Source organism: Carettochelys insculpta, chromosome 2 (genome assembly GCF_033958435.1).
Source record: "Carettochelys insculpta isolate YL-2023 chromosome 2, ASM3395843v1, whole genome shotgun sequence".
NCBI lineage: Eukaryota > Metazoa > Chordata > Testudines > Carettochelyidae > Carettochelys > Carettochelys insculpta.
Window position 1 is genome coordinate 7,282,437 of NC_134138.1, and position 14,703 is coordinate 7,297,139.

General features: G+C 45.2%; 1 protein-coding gene across 1 annotated transcript in view; it reads left to right on the forward strand.

The window, feature by feature from the left end:
• ZC3H3 (zinc finger CCCH-type containing 3) overlaps positions 1-14,703 on the forward strand; it is a 369,370-nt gene that overhangs the window by 246,742 nt on the left and 107,925 nt on the right. Inside the window, exons 6-8 of the mRNA XM_074986583.1 lie at positions 6,072-6,156; positions 9,410-9,565; positions 14,239-14,308. Of these exons, the coding sequence (XP_074842684.1) occupies positions 6,072-6,156; positions 9,410-9,565; positions 14,239-14,308 (311 nt within the window). The remainder of the gene's footprint in view (positions 1-6,071; positions 6,157-9,409; positions 9,566-14,238; positions 14,309-14,703) is intronic.

Consider the following 14,703-nt stretch of genomic DNA (forward strand, 5'->3'; position numbering starts at 1 on the left):
CAAAAAAATGATTCAAGGTTTGGAGAGCGTGCCTTATAGAAAGAAGCCTCAGGAGCACAGTCGATTTAGCTGATCAAAGAGGAGGTTGCTAGGTAACTCTTGAACCCAGGCTGTAAGCGTCTATGCAGGGAAGAGGAATTTGATGTTTTCCAGACATCATGAGAAACAGTAGCTGTAATCTGAAGTTTAGCAAAAACCAGTAGTAATTTAACAGTCAAGGTGGTACTTGGTTCAGCTTCCCAAAGAGTGGTGGTAGATCTTCCATCACTTGGAGCTTTATGTGCTTTTGTATGCAAAGGGAAGTGCTCATATTTAATATAATTCATCTCACAGGTGGGCCTTTCATGTACCAAACCCTAGACCCCTTGAGTTCCTGGGCCCAGGCTATCAACACTCTGCATGAGTTGGATTGTTCCTCCTGTTCGATAGGCTTGATTTCACTGAGGAGTCCAGTGGCTGAACTGGGATCTGTTTTGCTTCTGAATAGCTGATGCTCCCAAGGCAATTGTGTGCCATACACCTCCTTCCCTCTTGTATTGAGGTGAGCCCGGGGGCTTGTCTCCACTACACTCTGGATTGGCGCTGCAGCGATCGAGCCATCAGTGGTCAATTTATTGCATCCGCTTAGTCACACTAAATCAACCTCAGAGCTCTTTCCTGTCAACTCCAGTACTCCACCAGGACAAGAAGAGTGAGCAGTGTCAAAGGGAGGTCATCAGCCGCTGACCTTTCCAAACAGGAGGCACTGCAGGAAGTAGGTTGATTTCAGCTACCCCGGTTGCATAGCTGGAGTTGCGTATCTTAGAATGATGGGGGCGCGTAGCGTAGACTAACCGGAACGATTGCAGAAGACGAGGAGTGTGGCAGTTTCACTCCGCAGGCTGACTCATAACAGGTGAAAGAGATGGGCGCTCTGACCTCCCCTTCCTGTATCACTTCCTGGCCCCAGGCACAAGTTCGTTCCACATCCTACGTTTGTCACTTAGCAGCTCAGTATATGGCATAGCTCCAGCAGGCTCGGGGCTTCGTCCGAGTGAATCAATCCCGTTTATCTCCGGTTAAGTCGGTGCTTACAACTTAAACTGTTTCCCTGCTAAGAGATACTTGTATCCACAGCTGCTACATGTCCCCACTGGACTGTGTTCACATGCGAGAACAATACTTTTAAGAATCAAAGCTGGTTGTTGTCGTTCACGTGGCACATGGTTTGTAGAGTCGAATGCTAGAAGCATCACAGTGTGTGTGCTGTTTGCAGGCTGTCTCTTTCCCAGCCTGAGCAAGAGGCTGGGGCTTGGGATATGGCCTTGGTGCATTCAGGCCAAATGGGCAGATCTGCCTTTAGCAGTTAGAATTGGGGCCAGAGGGTTTGTTCCCGGCTCTCTTGTTAGCTCTCTATGTAACCCTGAGGTAAGATATTTAACCCCTATTAGTACCTCAGTCCCCTCCCTCTTCCCTGAAACAGGGATTATAATGTTTCTCAGTTTGATGCTTCTGAGGCTTGAATGGTGTTTGTAAAACCCTTGGATCAAAGGTGCTGTAGAAATGCAGAGCAATATCACTGCATTAGTAGATGGCATTGTTCATGTGAGGAAAAGTGAAAGTACAACGGAAGCTGTAAGTGAGCTCCTGACCTCTCTTGGAGAGGAGAGAGAAACAGCCGTAACACAAAGCACTGGAGCATTATGATAGGGAGATGTCTATGCTGGTGTTGGGAGTGATAGCTCAGTGGTTTGAGTATTGGCCTGTCAAACTTCAGGTTGTGAGCTTAATCCTTGAGGAGGCCATATGGGGTGAATGGAGTTTTTAAAACAAAAAAAAAAACTGTCAGGGTTGATGCTTGGTCCTGCCAAGAGGGCAGTGAACTGCACTCAATGACCTCCCAAGGTCCCTTCCAGTTCTATGAGGTGTGTGTCTCCATATTATTAGGCAAATGTACTGCCTAATCTTTTCCACCTCTGACTTCTATGATTCGGAAAAACTATTATGAAATGGAGAGTCATTGTTAAAGATCATTTCTGCAAATAGGGCTCATGAAATCAAGAGTTTATTCTTCTAAAAATGTGGTTGCTCTTCGTTACACACTTGGTGCATTGATACAGATGTTCAAGTGTAACTTTAACATAGCTGCTGGAGATAATAGTATTAGCACAAACCTGCCAGGGACCCTGGCTGTCCAATTAGGCAGCTAGCCATAGCCATGCCACCATTAGCTTCACTGCTACTCTTACCCACATTCACTAGATTAACTCTAACTCTAAGAAGGGTAACGCATTCTTGCTGCAGTTCCACATTCAACAACAAGGTAGGCATGTATAGAGATACAGCACAAGCTCTAGCCCCACCCCAGTCCAGCAAAGCACTCAAGTGTAGTCTTGATGCCGTACTTCTTTAGTGAAGCATTTAAACGTTGGTATAGATGTGAGCCATTGTTTAAGGGCATTGCTGAATTTATGACCCTACTTGTAGGATGTGTCTACACTACAGATAGACACCCATGACTGCCCTGTGCCAGTTGACTCAGGCTCATGAGGTTTGGACTTAAGGGGCTCTTAGGTACATGTGTAGATGTTTTGGGGTTGGGTTGGAGCTTGGGCTCAGCCTCTAGGACCTTGTAAGGTGGCAGGGCCCCAAAGCTTGCCTGAACATCTACCACAGCCCCCAAACAAGGGTCATCTGGTATCAGCCAGGAATAGGTTTTTATTGACAGTGGAGACATACCCAGCTTTCAAGTAGTGAAAAGAGTATTATAAGGAGGAGGGAGAAAAATTATTCTCCTTCACCTCTGGTGATAGGATGAAAAGCAATGGGCTTAAATTGCAGCAAGGGAGGTTCAGGTTGAACATTAGTAAAAATTTCTGAACTGTCAGGGTGGTTCAACACTGGAATAAATTGCCTCGCGTGGCTGTAGAATCTCAATCACTGGAGATATTTAAGAACATGCTGGATAAATATCTAACAGGGATGATCGAGCTGGTGCTTGGTCCTGCTGTGAGGGCAGGGCACTGGACTTGATGACCTCTTGAGGTCCCTTCCAGTTCCTACTATTCTATGATTCTATGGAAGATTTCAAACACTGTTTTTCGCAGCATCTCCATGCTTTATGAAAATTGGCTTATGAATATAAATATACATAACTCAAAGATCCTTTAAACAAAATACCTCAGATAACATAATGCTGGTAATGTTTCAGTCTTCTGAATGTGTATATCCTATTTTTTGTACATATATCATTCTTCTGTGTGAAGCGTGAATCTGTGTATCATTCTAAATATGCCAACGAGCACCATTAGGGATACTTCAGATACCTTATGACTCACTACTCAAACCAATGACCTGTGGATGGTTGTTTGTCCAGTAAGCTCAAACTGTGGTTGGTCTTAAAAAGACATATGTCCATGCCACCTGGCATTGGAGTACCTCGTGAACATGGTCTTTTTCCATGGGGATGAAGATGGGATGCAGAACAAAGGGCTCTTCCCCTGGGGGAAAGTCTGTTTAAGCAAGGGAGAGCCAAAAGTCTTTTGTCTTCAGCTGGCTGTCGAAAACTGTGTGGCCCACTTCACAGGGATACAAAGCACTTTGAAGAAGTGGTAGACCCAAGTCATAGTGAGGATCAGCTCTGACTTGAAGTTTTTCCCTGAGATAATAACAGCTATTTACAATAAGAGTTTGCATGTAGCAAGTTTCTTAGTGGATTAGAACTAGCTAAGCATTTTTTGTTTAATTTAGTAACTGACTTCTGATCTGTTTTAATTTTAGCCATTTAATCATACTCTTTACACTTAAAACTTTAGTTTATTACATAGCCCACTGTAAATAATTGTCATTTGAGGGTGGGTGCAACCACTGTGCATCTCTTTCATTGATAAAGAGGGTGAGCATCCTTATAAGCTTTCTCCATGCAAAACTTTTACACGGAGCAACACAGATTTATTTGGGATTTTGGTCCCTTGTGGGAGGATTGGTTTCCCGGGTGCTGAAGTGTTATAACTGAGCCCTCCTGAAACTGAACTAGATCAGTGTCTGTAATGCTTGACAGATGGGCAGTAACCAGTGTTTCCTCTAACCTTTTCCATCCATGTATGGATTTTTTTCCATCCAAGTGCAGATTAATTTTTTCTCTGTGCACCAAGGCATGTGCAAATGTGCACCACTAGGAAAAACAAAACTTAGCTATGAGTGCTCTGCTAATCAGCTGGGGGGAAGGCATTTGAATTTCTCTTAAGCGGCCGCACAAATGCACAGTTTACAGGGAACACTGGTAGTAACTGGAAATCTGTGCCTCGTCTGGAGGAGACCAGAGGGTCTGGCCCAGCAGGACATGTTGGTGGCAGAGCCCCAGAGGAGAGTGAAAGGTGAGCTTCAGAAACATGATCAACAAAGCAGGGAACAACCGTAAGAGGACTTCTTTGATTCTTCCTGTCACTCTGCTCTCACTGAAATGCACAAGTGCCTTCAAACAGAGAATGTGAGCTGTATTTATGCTACTACAAGTGTTCCTTCTCTGGAGACTGCATTGCTGTGGCAGGGAATAAAATACCATTCATTGTGTAGGTTCAGCTTCATGCTAGTGTGCATGGCATGTTAGTGTGCTGGGGGGAGCATTGCCCAGGATCTCTTAAACTAAAAATGTTCAAGGGGGCATTTTATTTATTTATTCATTTAGTTAAACAGGGATTTTTTTAAATTCCCAAATAAGTGAAAGTTCTGCAAAATGCTAAACACCTTCTGCTCTTTAGGTTCAGTATAGATCGGCTTCAACTTTTTAGCACCTTTCCACTCTGACATGTTTTGGTTTTAGTGCCTCTTTTCAAGCAAGCTAGTTTATGTGCATTTTTTAACACTGAAAACTATTTGAAAAGGTGGCTTGTCAAAACTCCCACAGCGAGACAGGCTCTGCAGAAGGGGGAAGCGGGAAACCAGCAGAATTTTTTTTTTTTAAAAAAGAAAAGATGCAGAAGAAATGCAGGTGCAACTTCAGTGTCCAGCTAATATTCTGTTAGATTTCAGCAAGACCAAATCCAGTTGTCGGCAAATTGTATCAGGCTGTTAGCTGTCCAGATGTTCGCAGTGACTGAATGCGCTCATTTTCACCCTGTGGCTGGGATGTTTGATGCCTCTGACAGACAGGCATGTGACACCCACTCCTGGACTGCGACTGCGCCAGCGTTTTATTTGCACAGGGAACAGATGGGGCTGTGCCGTCACCGGCAGGCCAACTGACAGCCTGAGTGAAGGGAGAGCTCACCGACACGCTATCAAATTCCACTCGCTCACTCGGTAACACACTTGGGCTGGCAGGTGAGTGACTGAGCTGCACTCTTACCACCTGCAACTCCGAGATACAGGGCTTTGTTCATTTGATTTTAATTCCCTCTTTCATGTGCCACTCAAGGACAATTTAATTGTGTGCACGTACCTGAGTCAGTCAGTCTGAATGTGAGGGAGCACGGGGCATCCTCACAGCTGCCATAACAGGGCTTTGGTAGGCTATGAAGCAGCCTCAGGCATTCAGCTGGCTGGTTCCTGCTCAGATGCTCAGAGCCATATGTGGGATCAGGGAGGAATTTTGCCCCAGGTCAGATTGCCAGGGACCTTGTAGGGTTTTGCCTTCCTTGGTAGCATGGTGGCAGGTCACTTGTTGGGATTACCTGGTACATTAACCATAGAGCTGCCGTGGTGGGGCCCTCAGGCACTGGCACACATTACACTGTCTTACGCACACTGAGACAGCTTGCAAGTTGAGGGCTGTGTCTCCTTTGTTAGTCAGTTTGCTACCCTACCTTCTCCTCAGAGGAGGATTTTGGGAAGCTCTTTCATACCCAGTTAAATGTACAGAAGGTTTTTTACCCCAGTGCCGAACCAGCCCTCCCTTCGGTCAGTCATTTCCTTCTCTCTCCTGAGGCACCAGCAGCGTCCAGGCTCACGAAAAGCATATTCACCCCTGTGTGAACTTTGCATGCCACCTCCTGTATGTTAATCAATAAGAGATTGAGTGTCTCGTGAATTCCAGCTAAATTCTTGGCTCGGAATGAATTGTAATGCGTCTCTGTTTCCTTCTCTCTGAACAGCAAGGTTGGATTGTACAGCCGGCGGCCCCAGCTATTCTCCTTCCAGCTGTCTGAACAGATCAGCTACAAGCCGATACATTGCAAGGTCTGTACTCCCAAGGTCTCCTTTTGCGGGGTGCCAGTGACATATGCATATGAAGGCGCAAGAAGCCTAGTATCCAGCTGTTTAACTGGCCATTTGGTCGATGGGGCTGCTCATTTGTAAGCTGCTGCTTTTCTCTGGACGTCGGCTACAAGGTTGTGATATAGGACACAAAATGATGTGGGTTTTGTTCTGGAAGGTTGGGGCAGTGTCTTGAGCTGAGCCCTAACTCCCATCCCTGGGCACCCCAAACAAAACGACTTGTCCACCTCTGCTGAATAACCCCTTTCACAGTGACTTTCCTCTGGGTCCACACTGGCTCTTCTCATGGGCCAGCTGTATCTCGATTCTGAATATTTCAGTAGTCACATAAGGTATGTCTACATGGCAGCATTATTTCAAATTTAACTGTTCCGGAAGAGAGAGTGCGGAAGATCTTATTTCGAAATAATGCTGCTACACGCCAAATGCATTTCGAAATAGCACACGGCTATTTTGAAATACAGCATCTACACACAATAGAGCCTCTTTTGAAATAGGCTCTGTTCCCTGTCTACACAGCCCTTTGGCTCTATTTCTTGTGGAATGAGATTTACCTATTTTGAAATAAGCCAACCGCTATTTTGAAATTATTTTGAAATAGTGATTGTGTTGTGTAGACACTAGCTTAGTTATTTCGAAATAACAGAATTCTCCCTCTTTCCCCAAGTTTTCCAAGCCACATCATATGTGTTGCTGGAACCTGTAGATCAGGGCCCCAATACATGTGCTGTTGCCACCAGTGAGCTTAGGCTTGGCAGTCAGAAAGCAAAGTGTAAAGAGCATGAGATTGGCAGGCTATGCAATGCCATGATGACCTTGGTTCTACCTGTGTGCTCCTTTTTGCAACTTATGTGCAGTCTTTCACAGACTGATTAAGCATTTCCAACTGCCGGTGATGCTCCCTTTTCTTATAATAGATTAAAATTGCTCCAGAGTTTCTTGCTTCCATGGTATGGTTCCTAATATTGCACCTTGTTATGACCTTTCTTGAAGGCAAGTAATGCACCAGAAGCTTTCAAACCTCTGTTGGATAGCCCAACAGGAGTCTGAGTGTTAAGTATATTCTGCATGAGAGAGATTATCCTCTGGAAAAAATCATGCTGGGTTCCTTATTTGTGTCTTGATGACTCCAGAATAAATTTCCTCAGTGTGAAAATTAAAGAGTGGATCTTTGGTCTGCCTAAAGAAAGCTTCCCTAGGGATCAGAGAGTCAAGCTGGGTTCTCTTCTTGATCATGCGTCATGACGATTAAAAAAAAAAAGCAAAAACTGCTATCAGAATTTAGCCAACAATAGAATCCAGCCCACCAACTGTGCTGAGACTGTGCAGGTCTAATAGGGAGAAAATGAAACAGTCACTTTTTTAGGTCAGTACGTTCAGCAGATCTGTCTAGATACCTATAAAAGAGATCTATTGAGTAAGGAGGTGCTGTTTTTAAATAAGCACTTTCCAACTGTAATCACATTACAGAATTTTCTCGTTTTGGGTGCGCCTAACGCCAAATAGTGGCTTGCAGTGCAGCCGTCAGTCATTCGGAACAGTGCAAGAAAGCTACAGTTGCTAGTCTGCCTTGGCACATGCTTTTCCAAGACCCATTTTTGAGGACAGCCGTTTGCAGCTGAAAAGTTGACCACTCTTCTGCTGCATCAGGAGCTGGCATGGTAGGGTGGGAGGGAAGGAGGGGGCATCCTTTTACAACTAGTGTTTTAAGGCTGCCTAATTTTGTCTTAGTTTGTGAGATTTTAAGTTCAGAGAACTCTAGACAGCCAGTAAACATTGACTAAAACTGTGTTTTCCCCAGCTACGTAGCCTCCTTGTGTCAGTGCTGATTCTGGGGGCAATCAGTGTTACCAGCCAAGTACACACACACCAGGCACCCAGTGGGACTGGGAAATGAGGGCTGTGAAGGGATATGTCATTATCCCTGGTCTGTGAAGAAGCACCATGTGCAAAATGGGGAAAGAACTGGAGGAGCATAGTCCTATGTTCACCCATCAAAAGTACTGTGTGCTCTAAAAGCTTTGGTTTTTCCTTTTCGTCCTTGCAATTAGCTGTGCACGGTGAGCTCAAACCTCAGCCCACTGACTCTCTTTTACCAGAGACAGATCTCAATGCATCCCTTCTCCCTCCTTATTTCCTGGAACATGGGAATGCTCTGGTCGCCAGGAACCTGCCTGAGTGTCCCTATTTATCCTGGGCTCCAACCGTCACAACACATGTACGACACAACCTAAAACGTAATTGGCAGCTTCCTCTGGTATCTGCAGTTAGTGAGTTATTCACTGATATTTGCTGCCATTGTATGGTCTTACGAGGAACATGCAGGCCCCAGTTCCTTGCGATCCTTAAATACTTACCTAATTTTAAGCACATGACAACTTGGTGAAACAACAGTGTCAGGCATGGGTTGAAATAGCCTCTACATTTGGCCCTTAACTATAGTTTACATGCTGTGTGTTGTATAAGCAGAGAGCATGACTAGCTGTGATCTGTGCTATGGAGTGGTTGTAAAAATTTGTTGTAGTTATTCAACCGGCAGTCAGCTCTTTCTCATCTCTCTGATGCATCCTGGAGGATGAACTTCACAGTGTCGTTTTTCAGAAACTCTGGGTAAAATTATCAGAAGCACCTAAGTGACTTAGGAGCTTGAAATTCAATGAGGCGGTGGCTCCTAAGTGTTTAAATTACTTGAATTGGGTTTCTAAGTTGCTTAGGTGCTTTTGAAATGTTTGCTCTATACCAGTGGTTCTCAAACTGTGGGTTGGGACCCCAAAATGGCTCCTGACCCTATTTTAATGGGTGGCCAGGGATGCCATGCACTTGCTGGGCACTGGGCTGAAGCCTGAAACCCATCACTCAGGGTCAAGGCTGAAGCCTAAAGGTTTCTGCATTTGGCAGCAGGGCCTAGATTACAGGTCCCCTGTCTTGCGCTGAAGCCATTGGCCTTCAGCTTTGGCTCCTCTGCCTGGAGCAGTGGTGCTCAGGCTGTGGCACCCACACCTGGGTCAGTGGTGTTCAGCGAGCTCAGGCTTCGGTTCCCGCTCCTGGGATCGTGTAGTGATTTTTGTTGTCAAAAGGGGTCACACTGCGGTGAAGTCAAACTCCCTGCCCTAGACTTTTTTGTTTGATGGCAGGAAAACTTCTCCGTATGTTGTAGGGGTGCTGCCTTGATGTTTGAAACATTTCCTAAATCTCTCTCTCCCCTTCCGTTTAGCCGAGCTGTTCAGCGGAGTTTAGCCATTATTCGTCAGGCCAAGCAGAAGAAAGAGAAGAAGGAATATTGCATGTATTACAACCGCTTTGGCAAATGTAACCGGGGAGAGAACTGTCCCTACATCCATGATCCTGAAAAAGTAGCTGTCTGCACCAGGTGAGCACATGAACACGTAACTCTTCTTGTTGCGAATGCACACTTGTGCTTCATCTCTATATGGTAGACACAGAACTAACCTGCATTCGGTGCCTGCCTCACACACCTTAATGAAACAGGCCAAACAGCAGCAGTGCTTTGAGTCAACGTGGCCTTTTACATCTACAAAATGTGTCATGCCAGGCAAATGTTACTTAAAAGTGGGTGCATGTGATTGAGGGAAAGATTTGCTTTATTAACTGTAATGATCTTAAATTCAGAGATTGTCTTTCATCCCAAAACGTGTCCGGACATTCTTTGGAAGTTTTGAACAGGAGTCAGAAGCACGCCAATTTCTGAGAACCACAGAAATGTAGAGTTGTACAAGGCGTGAGCTGTCCTGTCTTTCATGGTACGCTTTCCTCTTGAGGGAGTACCTGAAGAAATCAGATATTTGGGCTGTCTTCCCTCCACCATGCCTCTGCACAAACCTGCTTTCAGCCCAGCCTGTGTTTCTGGGACTGAGATGTTGTTCACACCACCATATTTCCTGGCACTTCTAGCTCTAGACTCTGAACAAACTCCTCCTGGAGTCTGAATCTTGATGTGGGATGTGCAGAAAATGCTTCTGAGAAGGAAAGAGTCTGGGCCACAGCCGTACATGACTAATCCCAGTGAACAAACAGTAAAACGTGCTATAGGACATACCCATCAGCCCAGGCCTTTCATAATAGAGGGATGTCAAGCCAAGGGAAAAGTGTCCACCATTCCATGCCACTGGACATCTGTCAATAACCTTGCTTTCAAGGCTGACCTCTGCCACCCATTACCTAACACCATCAGACCTCACCACAGCTGCGTACTCTCGCATCGAGAGCTGATGTAGATAGCAAGTGCTATGGCTAGAGTTAAGTTTTGGCACTAGTGGGTTGCTTTCTGTCGCACAGTAGTTGTGCTGATTCCAGCCTCGTTTATTGTCCTCTGAGCTCCACCAGTGGGGCCAACAGCTGCTGTGGGCAAGATAGGAGGGGAACTGGCCTCACATCCTAGAAGAGGCATGGACAAGGGCAAAGAGTCAGGGCCTTAGGTATTCAGTCATCAATGCTGATGCAGCACTTCAAAAGCATCTGGAGCTGCAGCTGCCCCCATGGCCAAAGTAGCAGCAATGGTGGCCAGAGCTCCAGGCCATTTTGAAATACCGGCCCAGGGGCAGCTGCCCCCCCACAACTGCCGCTCCACCGAAAAAATCCGTTGCAAATAATTAAGAACATAAGAACGGCCATACTGGGTCAGACCAAAGGTCCATCTAGCCCAGTATCCTGTCCGCCAACAGTAGTCGATGCCTGGTGCCCCAGAGAAGGTGAACCGAAGACAATGATCAAGCGATTTGTCTCCTGCCATCCATCTCCCGCCTTCGACAAAAGGCTGGTCACCATCCCTTACCCCTTGCTAATAGCCATCCATGGACCTAACCTCCAAATATTTATCGAGCTCTTTTTTTAAGCTCTGTTAGAGTCCTGCCTTCACAGCGTCCTCTGGTAAGGAGTTCCACAGGTTGACTGTGCGCTGTGTGAAGAAAAACTTTCTTTTATTAGTTTTGAACCTACTACCCATTAATTTCATTTGGTGTCCTCTAGTTCTTATATTATGGGAACAAGTAAATAACTTTTCTGTATTCACTTTCTCCACACCATTCATGATTTTATATACCTCTATCATATCGCCCCTCAGTCTCCTCTTTTCTAGACTGAAAAGTCCCAGTCTCTCTAGCCTCTCCTCATATGGGACCTGTTCCAAACCCTTAATCATTTTAGTTGCCCTTTTCTAACGCCAATATATCTTTTTTAATTGATTAGACAAGTAGCATATTGCAGATCCGTGTTCTGCTTGCTTCCTCCTGTAACATTCTGAAAGCACTCAGCACCTTGCAGCATTGAGCCCTATGTTTCTAGGTACCAACAAAGGCGCTATGGGGTGCTTGATGCAGGGTTAGCATGTCTGAAATTAAGGCCTGAAACAAGTAACCGTGCTTGTTAAAAATTGAAGCCATGGGCTGGGGAGTTTCTTCTCTGGGGACAGGTCAGACTCCAAGATTTCTTCCTCAAAACACCCAGTGCTGTTGCCAGTAGAGTATGGCAGCCCACTGCGGTCTTAAACAGTCATTTTGAATGTTGCTGCACACGGATTCTCCACTCCAGAGAGTGCTGTCTCCTTTAGAGCAGCATGCCAGGAGTCAGTGATAGCAAATGGATCCAAGAGATCAAATCCCGAACTGTGCACATATGGATCTTACCACTGACCTGAGGAGACTGTCTGTGGCAACCCTCTTGGAGCTTGTAATGCCAATCAAATTATTGAATTGAATTGAATTGCATGTGTTGGTTGCAAGCTGGAGCATGCTATGGGATGATGTTTAGCCGAGAAGGGCTATTACTTTAACAGAGAAGCATTGAAGACTGTTCCCAGCTCATCTCACTTGTCCCTATTGCTGTGCGAAGTTTGAAAAATGACTAGGTTTGATACTGTTTCTTACCCAACTATTGATGCTGTGGTGGTAGACTTCAGCATTTTCTTCTTTAAATCCCCACTTCATCTGCTGAAAGTCATTTGGATGAACTTACACTGCACTCTATGGAGATGTGCCCTATTTCAAAAATCATAGCTTAAGTTGTAGCATCACATGAAGTGGTGTGTTAACTCCAAGGGAGTATGTCACATCTAGAAACTGTATTTGAAGGATTCTGGTAACTAACAGAGTTGGATCTGAACCAGAACTCCGAATGTGTCTATCTGAATTTTAAAATCCACTGTCACTGTGTGTCTAGATAACAAGCCATCCTGTATCACCTTAGAGACTAACACATTTATCAGGCCATGAGCATTTGTGGGCAAGACCCACTTCCAGGTGGTTGGAGTAGACAAGTAGAATCTAGGGTTTATTTAGCAGGGAGGAATGAGGGGGGAAGGTGAGTGGAGAAAGGGTTACCTCTCACTAGTAGAACCAGTTGATGAAGCAAATTAAGTAGGATGTGTTCCATTTTTGCAAATACCAGAGATGGGTAGATTGTCCTTGTAATGCATGATAGTTGAAATCTCTGTTAAGGCCTTGTTTAAATGCATCAAATTTGCAAATGAATTCCAGTTCAGTACGGATTAATCTCAAGGCCCTGGTTCTCAATGCTAGCACAGGTTTTAGCATAAGGGTGAACGAACTTTTTACATTGGGCCCCACTTTTTGTTCCTGTCTGATGTAACCCAAATGATGGAAATTTCAGTTATATTCATATGGGGGGAAGAAAAAAAACTTTTGGCACGTGTAAGAAGAAAAGTCTGTAGAAAGTAAAAGCTTTTATCAATCATGTAAAACATGAATATACAGACTTAAAAACAGTCACATATTTCAACGTGTTTAATGAGTTGGATGAGCCTGAGACCCAGCAGCTGGTCGTTCGATGCCCCCTTACAAAATTGCACACACCCCTTCCCCACTTTGTGCACCACTGGTTTAGGGGTTTGGTTTTAGGCTCTTGCGATCCAGTCTTCATCTCAGAGTTCATCTCTGATATCCCTGTCATTAGAAACACCCATGAACTAGAACTAGGCCTTCGGCACCTGGCCGAATGGAGTCTCTGTGCAACTGGACCGTTGTGCACTACCATAGTATAAATCCAGGGGTCAGCAATCCCTGGCATGGGTGCCAAGTGTGACACGCAAGCTGATTTTCATCAGCACACAAGGTGGGAGCTCAGCCTCACCCCTCCTCCCCCATGCAGTCGGGAGCTTGCTCAAAGCCATGTTGCCTGTGGATTAACAAGAGACCGTGCTGCCAGCTACCACCTTTATGGTAAAGCTCTGCATCTCAGTTTATTTATTAATGAGGCTGTTGGAAGTAGGACTGTTAGGCTACATCTATACTAGCCCCAAACTTCGAAATGGCCACACAAATGGCCATTTCGAAGTTTACTAATGAAGTGCTGAAATGCACGTTCAGCGCTTCATTAGCACGTGGGGGCCGCAGCACTTCGAAATTGAATCCCAGGGAATAAGGGGACTTCGAAGTAGGCGGGGTCCTTTCGAAAAGGAGCCATGTCGGGACGAGCCATGCGGCGGCGAGGCGCGTCAATTTCAAAGTGTCGCGGCCGCCCGCGTGCTAATGAAGCGCTGAATGTGCATTTCAGCGCTTCATTAGTAGACTTCGAAATGGCCATTTGCGTGGCCATTTCGAAGTTTGGGGCTAGTGTAGACACGGCCTTAGTGACTTTAAAAAGCATCATCGGCACCTGGTCTGTACACAGAGGTCAAAAGATCAAATTTCGGCACTCCGCCTTGGAAAGGCTGCTGACCCATTGTATAAATAATCCTGCTGATGATGTCAGGGTTTCAAACACTAGCTCTGAAGTTTTTAGCTCAGGTCCCTCTCTGGTCACTGATAAGTTACCTAGTTGTCTAGAAATCTTTCTTGAGACATCACTTGCTCTTTTAGAGGCAAAGATAAATATCAGTTTGGTATGTGAAATGGGCTTTAATAGCAACTGTATGGAACAGTTGAGTAATGTCCATTTGAACTGGGCCTCAGGCTTGTACAATGATGAAATGGTGAGTTGGGGTATCTTCTGTGTTTAAAATAGCCTGGTCTGTGAGCAGCTTTGTAATATTCCAGTCCGTTTCTAAACCACCTTCTGGTTCTTTGACAGATTTCTCCGTGGCACATGCAAGAAGACTGATGGGACATGTTCATTTTCACACAAAGTTTCTAAAGATAAGGTCTGTATGGTTTTCTAATGAGCACATTCCAGCTTTATTATAGAGTTGACCTGAGGAAGCAACACTTCTGCTGGTTGTAGGGAAGTCTATGCTATAGAGTGTTTCAAATTGAGTTCATTTGCAGTTTGCTTGCCAAGCTGTTCAGGCTCATTACAGGGTCACAGCTTATAATGAGAGCAGAGTGTGCCTCTTAAACCAACTTGGTGAATCAGTATATTAGTGCATTAAGCAGCGAATTTGAGATGAGAGCACCTGGGGCTGTTTGCAGTACTGATAACATGTGTCTGGTTAAGGGGTATTTAAGCTCTTGAGATCAGAATGCAAGCGTTTGGAGTCAGAGTGTTTACCATCTCTGAACTCAAACCGCCATCTCTCTAACACTGCCTCATTCTAAA